This window comes from Lactuca virosa, chromosome 1 (assembly GCF_052849685.1).
Source record: "Lactuca virosa cultivar CGN04683 chromosome 1, Lactuca_virosa_CGN04683_v6, whole genome shotgun sequence".
NCBI lineage: Eukaryota > Viridiplantae > Streptophyta > Magnoliopsida > Asterales > Asteraceae > Lactuca > Lactuca virosa.
The window spans coordinates 235,640,786-235,650,914 of record NC_136426.1 but is presented as its reverse complement, the minus strand read 5'-3'; the positions used below and the strand labels follow the sequence as shown (position 1 = coordinate 235,650,914).

The following is a 10,129-nucleotide window of genomic DNA, read 5'->3' as shown; positions in this document are numbered from 1 at the left end:
AGCACTATTATATTCGTTGTTGTGATACTATACATGAAGTCCTCCACCCCCTGGCGTTTCCGCCATCCTTGGTTTGGGGGTGTGACACGTACTAGCTGAGTACGCGGGGTGTACTCGGCCTGTTTGACTTTCGTGTTTTGTTGACTTGTTGGTTGTGGACCTTTGACCAAAAGTTTGACCAGGGTTGACTTTTGGATATTTTGAGCCTTTTTGGATATTGGGCCTTCTCGAGCTAGGTCCATGATGGATTTGGGCCCAATTTGGATAATTGGGCCATATTTGGGCTTGGGTAATTAATGAGATTTTGGGTTATCATGTTAATTATTGATTAAAATTGTATTTATTGTTAGTTGGCGTGGGGTTATCCGGTTCAATGGTGCGAGCAGTCATTTGAGTATCCGTGAGTTGAGGTGAGTTTTCCTTATTGTATTTTCAGGTCGAAGGCACCAAGGTCGGGCCATCGATTTGATATAATGTTATCCTATGATATGCTGAGTATGGATTAACTATGCATGATTATGCTAGTTGTTGATATGTTGGTCTGGTAGATCTGTAGGACTACCTATGATTTTGTCTGTATGATTATCAGTATATGTATGGGTATTGTGTTGGGTTGAGGTTGTACTGCTTTGTGTTGTAGCCAACAAACCCTGGAGAATTCCATATATGAGTTGAGGGCCAGGTAGGTCAAACCAGACACATACCGAGGGCTTAGTAGCATTCTAGATATGAAATAAGGGTCGGGTAGGGCAAACCAGACTCATACTGAGGGCTCAGTAGCATTCCAGATGTGAGCTAAGGGCCGGGTAGGGCAAGCCAGACTCACACTGAGGGCTCAGTGGCATTCCGGATACGAGCTGAGGACCGGGTTGGTATTCCAGTCTGATGACTGAGGGAGTAAGCCAGACATAAGCTGTGGGCCCCGAGGGTAAGCCAGACTTATGTTGTGGGCTCGGGAGCAAGCCAAATATGAGTTGTGGGCCTGATAGGTAAGCCATACTCATACTATGGGCTCAGGGGTAATCCGGTCTTTTAGCTGTGGACCCATTGCATGTCGTTATTTTGTATATGTTATCTGTTTGTGTATTGGTACTTTAGGGGAACTCACTAAGCTTTGTGCTTACAGTTTTAGTTTATGGTTTAGGTACTTCATAAAATCGTGGAAAGGCGAAGGCGTGACCATACACATCCTGATTTTATGTCGTTGATCTTGGGAGACACCGATTTTAAATAATGTTTTTGGAAACAATGTTTTTGGTATATACTTTTATTAGTAAATGAGTTGTTTTGAAAAGCTTTAATTGGTTGAATTTTTTGGGATGTTACAACAGTTAAGTTGGTTGGATATATAAACAAAAATACAGTACTATAAGTAAAATGTATATGAGAAATAATGTAGAAACTGATACCTCATATTAATGATAATAAAGTCTTATTTACATTGTACTTTGGAGTGTAGTCCTTGACTAATCACATATGATTAGTCGTGCAAGATAAAATCACAAAGAGATATTTGAGCTAAAGATTGTATCACTAAGCATAGAAAGGTAAGCTTTCATGGAAAGGTTACATGATTACTATGACACTTTCCAATTTGGTGTTAAGGAAGCGTAAACCCCATATGGTGCATTGGAGCTATGGGTTCAGGCGCACATACTCATATTTTAGCCATGCATTGTTTTTTCTTGGCTAGTGTTAAGTTATTCACACCTTAAGGTTATAAACCCCGACCAGGCTAGTAACGAGTTCCTAGAACGTCACCAATGATTGCGAAGGTTTATAAAACTTGTTGTGATATACGACTGTTTGATAAGATTTGAAAAATCTTGTTCACGATCAATACAAAACGAGGAATATAAAAATGTTTTATTTATAATAAGAACTTCAAAAGTGTCACTACAAATTTGCATCCAATTTTTGCAGTTAAAGTATTTGTTTTGTGCTATTTTTGAAAATATGATTAAATGGATCATTTGAAGTAATCATTTTGTGATAGTTATGAAGCATGATTAATGGATCATTGGTCTCCACATGTTATCATTTTAGTCGGGATCGGTATGTTGATTTTGAAGACCATGCACGAAAGTTAAAATGGACCACTAAATATAAATTTTGTCTATATAAAAGCAAAATTTATTAATATAAATTTTGTCTATATCATTTTAGTCGGGATCGGTATGTTGATTTTGAAGACCAGCCACCTGATTTCAACATATTAGAAAATAAATTTCCAAAGAAAATTTTCGTTCCCTTGACGACACGAGCATATGCGGTCGCCCCACACATTCTCACGGCATAACTCATATAACCGATTGGATGAACCATCATTTGTTTCAATATAAAGTGTTTTATTGCTTGGATCATGATTTTCTTCAACAAAGTTCAAATGGGGGCTTCAATCACAAGTGACCCGAATGAGAAATGCAACACCACCTACATAATAAAGGAAGACGTTCTATATCTTACTATACGGTGGACCATCTTGGGGAATCATTCTAAATAGAATAACTATCCGTTCCTGAGTTCAACTTAACGAGAAAAAAAAAAGGAAATAAGTGGAAATGAGAAGAAAATAAAAGAAATTGGTGTTCCCGGGTTTCATTAAAGGAAGAAAGTGCAATGTTCACTTTCTCTCCTAACTTTCCTTCCGATTTGGGAAAATTTGAAAAGAAAGAACAAAATGATTAATTTTTTTTTCCATTTCTCTCAAATTCAAGAACACAAAAGAAAATTTTGTTTTCATTTCCTTTCTATTCTTTTATTTCATGATTTTTTTTTTTAATTTTTATTTTCTTTTGTTAAAATCGGAAACTAGACGTTAAAAATAAAACAAAAAATAATTATACGTAACACCAGAGATCAAACTAAAATAAAATGATAGTATATGAAGTGTAATTATTCCGATTGCTAGTTTGGTAATTGGCTGACAATGACAACATTGAATTTTTTTTTGAACAGCTATTACAACAGTGACCTGAGGGCTTTATAAGCATATGAATGAATGTGTCACAGTGATAACAAAAGAACGTTTCAATACGAAGTGTTTTCTTGTTCGGATCATGATTTTTGTCAATGGAGTTCGATTTTTGTCAGATTCATCTCCAGTTGAGGTTATTTCCCGTTTGCGATCTGCATCTTTTCTCCTATTTATACAGCATCATTCGTAAAACCAAACTGTTATGATGATTACGCAGAAAATTGATTGTTTAATGTTGAAATCAACTAATTTAGTTAGTTTTGAACGTGAATCGGTTTACGTGTTCGGATAGAGATAAATGGTACACGCAGGTGCAGTTGGATTTCTTTTTATTGCTGCACGGATTGAAATTTTGATAAGCACAGCTTAGATCGAGGGCATAAAAATAAAATGGATATCAAAGAGAGCAACTGTCTGTGTGTATTACTATGTGAAAAATGACCCCCTTGTGACGATTACAAAAACCCCAATTTGCCCACATGGTTTGCAAGCTATGATACTCCTCCCAGGTAAGCATTGGACCATAGAACTAGTACCTTTGAGACTGCTTTGTTCCTTCGATTTTCCATCCTTGTATCCAGTATAGGATTTTTATAAGACAGGAAGTAGTGTAGTTTTCAAGCTTTTTTCTTTAGCAATGATACATGGAATGCATTGTGTATTCTGGATGAAGGGGGCGGGGTATCTCTAATATATTATAAGCAACTTGGCCTACTTTTTTCAGGTTTTTAAAAGGTCCAGTCCATAATATCTAATTTAGGCTGAAAGATTTGGGGATTATATGTTGTAGTAACCAATTATGTTCTACATGTTACATTATCCTAGGATAAAGAAGGTTGAAATCTAAGTAGGTATGTGGCTATCAAACATGTTATTCAGGCACAAACTAGGTCTAATGATATTCTATTCTTGATGGATTACTTTCTGTCTTTTTTAACTGTTGAAACTTGCAATAATGAGTAGGGTGTAATTGCATTACTGGAGCACCCTGATTTGGTATCTGCCTCACGCACATTCTGTGCTATACCAGAAAAGAAATTTTCGGTTTCTGAAGAATCTGGATCACAAGCTAAATGTGTGTATGTCTTTCAGAGAGAATATGCTACTGCAGATCCTTCACTTGTTGAGGTATTTTTTTTTTTTGTATGCTTCTTCTTACTGAACTGAATCTGGCCTTTCCACCATCTTCTTCTATGTATTCAGTTTATTGGTTCCAAACATTTTCCTTTTTGTTACAAAAGACTTGACTTTCTTTTTTGGAAAAGAGGTATTTTCTACTTTTGGAAATTGGACTATAAATCATAAAGAAAGACAACTTCACTTTCTAGTATAAACACCAACACGTCAACTCTTCTAGGAGTGTATGTATAATGGAGCTTTGTTGTTGTTTTAGAATTAAGCTTTAGATTTAACATTTGATTCACTTGTGTGCTCTGCTCATTATGAAGATTGTTGGCACTGATGAAGCAACAACCTGTGTTGGCATTGTGATTAGAAATTGCACAAGCGGCATGTAAGAATCCATTTCATCTCCTCATCTGACTCAAAAGATAGCATATCTGTTTGCTACTGCTTTGGGACCGATTTTGCAATTTTTTTGTCCCACCCAAGTCCACCTAATGTTAATGTATGTGCAAAAGACGTAAATACCCTTCTTCCCGTGTAACAAACACAGCCTTAGCATCTTCATTACTTTTTTTTTTTGGTAATTTACTAATTTGACCTGCAGGACGTCTATTGGCCATTTGGATTCTCCAAAGGTTGTTGATATTGGCCTCTCCCAGATGTTGTCATTAGTTTCAGATAGTGATGATGACGCTATTTTGGATGTAATGTCCTCGTATAACCTTGTAGCTCTTTTTTAATCAGATATTTCATTCAGTATCTTGTTAAATCTGCTTATATGCATGCGTGATTACAGGTTCATCTAGTTGGTGCATTTGAGGATTCTGCTCCTCAAGTCTGGTTCAACAGCCTCTACTTTGCCTTTAAATTTAAATTTTAAGAAATAGCATTGATTTTTATTTATTTATTATAGCATCCTTCTTCCTATTACAACACTGCTGTACTTTGTCTTTCCAAAAATTTAAAGTATAATAATGTCCTAATAAGAAAAATAAAATTGCTATAATTGGGTAGATAAAAAACACAATGTTGAAATAGAAAGAAATGGAAGTACGTTGCATTAAGCCCTTTTTGTTAGAGGGTTACATCAGTATTCTATTTAATAAATACATAGTAGGTCCTCTCACCTTTACTTTACATATATGTATTTTGGAGCAGGGAAATGATGATACGGGATATTCGTTCCCACTGTGTATGAAAATAGTAGAGAAATTGGCAGAAAGCAAAGTGAAGTTTGAAATCCGAAATTTTCAAGTGCTTAAACATAACACAAGATGGGACTCTGAGGGAAATGCATATCCAATCTTCCATGGGCTACTGGTTAGTTGTTTTTTTAAAAAAAAAAAAAAACAAGTATAGCAATGAACAACAAGATTCAAGTAGCAACGATTCTATTCTATCCACAAGTGTTATATATATATATATATATATATATATATATATATATATATATATATATATATATATATATATATATATATATTGGATGGTAGTGAAAGAAATTGAAATTTGTCATGTTTTTGGTTGGCAAGAAGAAATAGAATGGGGAACTAAGATCCCTTCTTTTGTATGATTAATTGTGTTTAGTTTGGTTTGGAACTAAAATGGGATAAAAAAAAGCCGTTACCTTACCCGTCTTACATCTTCCAGGTTTCTCTCTCGGATGTCATTTGTTTCTTTTCTACCAGTTACTTCATTCCGATTTGTTTGTACACTTCCCCTTCCTTTCCTCTCTCAGTCCCTCTCTGCTTTCATCTCCCATTTTTTAATGCTTGCTTAAAGTTAAACAAACAGAATAATTATACTTTTTGTAATTTGGATTTAAATATTTATTACCTGATCAAGGTTTTGTTTATAGTTATGAAACTATTATCTTAGTTTTACCAAACAAAGAGTAGTATAGTATAGATATAATTTGTTGAGTCCTGTTCTACTCCCGCTTACCAGATGCTACCTTAACTGGAATTCAAGAGTAGATTTGGTTGCCAAATGGATTTTATATTTTCTTGTTATTAAACAGACTAGGATTCCATTTGTTTCAAAAACGTTTATTATCTCTGTGGAGACTTTTTTGTAGTAAAGGGAAAGGTTTTATTTATTTATAAATAAATTAACAGTTAGATTTTGTGTGTGTGTGTGTGTGTGTTCAGGTGGAGACATCAAACGGTAGAGTTGTCCCAGGCAGTTTTGATGCAAGCACAAGATGTCCAGATGAAATCATTCGGAGGATCCGGTTAGGTGCTTCCTTTGGGCGTGGGCCCCCCCGCTTACTAGACACATATCAAACCCAAACCGATCGATTCCTCATCCCACCTTTTTCTTGGTAAACCTTTTCTCTTTCTCTTTATCTTCCTACAACACAACACAACAACTTGTACTCTGTTTCACCTCATCATCCACAATAGTTCCTTCTAGAAAGCTTTTCATGTCCTGTAAGTGGCTTTCTAGGGCTATCTTTGATGTCTTTTTTTACACTTTTTTTGTCTGTCTCTGTCTAATCCCAGTCCCAGTTCCATTGGCAATATATTCTCTCATTTAGTTTTGTGTTTCAAAACTCCTTATTCACTTATTGGCTTTTTAAAAAGTCAATAAGCTAAAAAGAGTGTTTGGTTAAACAAAATAGCTTCTCACCTCCTCTAATAAGGAGTTTTCAACAAGTCATTGCCTCCTAAGTCCTCATGACTTTTTGAGATAAAATGACTATAATACCTTTTGTGAACTTTCTCTTTCTCTTTTCCTTCCCTTCTCTCTTTCCATGCTGATGCCCCTTTTAGTCATTTTATGAATATAAAGCTTCTTGCCACCACATAAGTTAATCCAAATATTTTTCATTTAAGCTATAATAAGCATTTCTACCAAAAAGTGTTTTTTGTTTTGAAACACAAAACCAAACACCCCAGTAAACAATTCCTTACCTAACAATAATCTTAGAATAATTAATTAGTTATCTGTTTATCATGCATTATGGCCTGTTAAACTGCTTCTTATTCATTCATTCATTATTATTTTTTTCTGGGTGTTTTCATTTGCAAATGGCCTTTAAGAAATTATATACAACCGTGCAAACGGGTTACACTGCAAGAAATAGCAGCCTACTTCCTTTGATTTGTTTATTACACCATCCTACTTGTTGTTTTTCCTATTACAGTATTGTACTTCAAAAAATCTACCTGACTATAGCTGGATAGATTTTTCAAAGTATAATGTCTTAGTAAGAAAAAAGATGAAAGTGGGTAAAGTACAATGCCTTAATAAGAAAATAATTGAAAGTGCAATGCCTTAATAAGGTAATAAATGAAAGTAGAATGCTATAATACACAAATAAATGACAGTAGATTGCCATTTCTTGCATTTAGCCTCCATGCAAAGTACGGAACTTGGAGAATATCATTTCTAAACTTGAAATATGAAGTATGGAAGATGGTATAATGGTAAAAGCAAAAGTTGTGGCTAGTAATATTTCCACACAATCACACATACACATAAAAGGATAACAAATAGAAATAATTATGAGCCTCTAATTAAATATTAAGGTTAAATGCAAGAAATAACAATGAATTTTCATTGATGTGTTCATCATAACAGCCTGCTTTTATTTCTTCCTATTACAACAAATCTACCCAATTATAGCAATGCCATTCAAATTCAAATCAATTTTCACTGCTGTAGTATGATAGGTTTTTCAAAGTATAATGTCCTAACAAGGGAAAAAGTGAAAGTACATTGCTATAGTTGGGTAGATTTTTTTTTTTCAAATAATTAGAAAAAAACTGAAAGTCCAATGATGTGATATATGAAAGAAATGAAAGTAGGATGCTTTAATTCACAATTAAATGAAAGTAGGTTATTATTAACAGGACCATGCAGCAATTACGTTTTGCCTCGGTTATGAGACACCGTTCTGATCTGGAAATTCTTCTTACTACTTCAACATCACCTTCTGCCGAGGGCCCAGATTTTGTTGCTACTCAGAAAAGGTATATATATATATATATATATATATATATATATATATATATATGTTTGTGTGTATGTGTGCATGCATGTATGCATACATAGTGTTTTTTACACGTGATGGAATTGGAGAAGTTTTTTAGGGCTTTTCGTTTATGAGGTGGGCATTTACGTCCTTTGCACAAACAAGAGATGGAGAGTAGGTCCCTTGTTCCACCTTTGTGGGACAAAATTGCAATTTTGTTTCCATTGTCATCGGTCTCAATCCAATGCATGCCAAACGTAATAGAACCTGTTTTGTACTGTTTTCCTATTTTTGATAGCTAAATTCTATCTTTGTGTAATTATTGGATTTTATTTACTGGAATCCTTCTTTTAGGGTATGGGAGTATCTAATCCAACACCCAGATTGGAAAGAAACTTTTCCTTCAAAGCTGCCGCGTGTATTTCAGAGGATTGAAAGCGGGAATTGGTCCTTGTCATCGGAAAGATAGTTGGGATCAATGACTTATTATTGCAAGAATTAGCAATGTACTTGTTATTGAGTTGTGTGATATAGCATCCTACTTGTATTTCTTTCTATTACATCATTCCGTTTTCTTATTAAGGCATTGTACCTGAAAAACTCACCCGATTATTGAATTACTAGATGATATTCCGCACGTTGCGCAGTTATAATTACAATATTGATAAATATATGTTATTAAAATAAATATATACTTGTTAGTAAGTTTAAATTAATAATTCTTAAACTAATTTATTATGAAATATTCGAAGTATTTTAAATAAATGATATGCATTATCAAAAATGAGTATACGAAATTACTTTCTAATGGATTTATGAGTATCAAATAATAGATATCATGTTATTCTATTTAAAGTGGCATTATCTTAATAGCCGTTATCCGTGAAAATAAAAATAAATTCACTTTAGATAGACATATTTTATTTTTAATGAATTTTAAAACTATTTTTTTATACATGTTTTATATTTAATATTTTATTTGAACTTTTAATATTTTTAATTTATTTTAGACTATCTATTTCAAGGAAAATATCATTATTATAAAAAGTAAATTTTAACTTTTTTTTTGTTAATTTGACATTTTGATTTAGTTTTTCCATTTATACTTTTTTACTATTTAAAAATTAGGCTTTGAATATATTATAAAAATTATGTTTTAAATTTAACATCATATTTAGATTAACAAACTAAGTATATTATATTGAGAATAAAGAATTAATTTTGAAATTACAATAATATTAGATTTAATGTATTAATTTAAAAAGAAGTTTAAAAGTTGGGGGTTTCAAATGAATGTCCGCACGTTGCGCAGAAACACCTATATAGTTGAAGTCTTTACAAATATATATCTTTTTTTTTTTAATATAACAATAATATTGTTGTTAAATTTGATATAATAATTTGTATACTAAATTAATATAATATATTGATTATTTTGAATTATATGATAATATATACATCTATTATAACTGCATAATCTTAATCTTTTGAATGATTTCTACCTGTTAGTTACACATGAATAAAATTAAATATAATATATTGTTTAATATTATTTATAGTTGTTATTGTTAATTAATTTTTTAAAATTTATTTGCTTAATGTTTTAATTTCTATCATTATAATTATTTAAAACATCAAACATTGTTTTTTGATTTTCAAAGTAACAATATAATCATTTATATAGAGTTATTTTTAACTATTGTTATTGTAAGTTATTTTAAGCTACTTATTTGAAAACTTTTAACGATTATAAAAATATCTTTAAGAAATATTTTAGTTAAATTGAGATTACAAATTAGTTTTTGCATTTATCACTACAATTTATCACTTTTAACTATTTACAAAATATTCTTTGGTTTTTTAAGTGGAATTGAAATTTATATTTAAGTTGACACTATAATGTTATATTTAAATCAACAATTTAAGTATTTTGTCCAAACTGTTCAAAAGTTGTAGCTTTAGAAAGACACTACAATTTATCACTTTTAACTATTTACAAAATATTTTTTGGGTTGTTTAAGTTAAACTAAAATTTATATTTAAGTTGA

General features: G+C 32.2%; 1 protein-coding gene across 3 annotated transcripts; it reads left to right on the top strand.

Annotated features, from left to right (window-relative positions):
* The first annotated feature begins 2,933 nt into the window (after positions 1-2,933).
* On the top strand, positions 2,934-8,718 carry LOC145165340 (protein N-terminal asparagine amidohydrolase family protein). 3 transcript variants are annotated; one of them, XM_079084063.1, is made up of 9 exons: positions 2,952-3,110; positions 3,941-4,105; positions 4,426-4,490; positions 4,707-4,806; positions 4,899-4,937; positions 5,261-5,422; positions 6,253-6,425; positions 7,960-8,079; positions 8,436-8,718. In XM_079084063.1, the coding sequence occupies exons 1-9, from the start codon at positions 2,994-2,996 to the stop codon at positions 8,548-8,550; spliced, it is 1,056 nt and encodes a 351-aa protein (XP_078940189.1). In that variant the 5' UTR covers positions 2,952-2,993; the 3' UTR covers positions 8,551-8,718. The 3 variants fall into 3 exon arrangements, with proteins under 3 accessions (XP_078940205.1, XP_078940196.1, XP_078940189.1); XM_079084070.1 differs by lacking the exon at positions 7,960-8,079 and having other exon boundaries at positions 2,947-3,110; XM_079084079.1 differs by lacking the exons at positions 6,253-6,425; positions 7,960-8,079; positions 8,436-8,718 and adding an exon at positions 5,753-6,226 and having other exon boundaries at positions 2,934-3,110.
* The last annotated feature ends 1,411 nt before the right edge of the window (positions 8,719-10,129 follow it).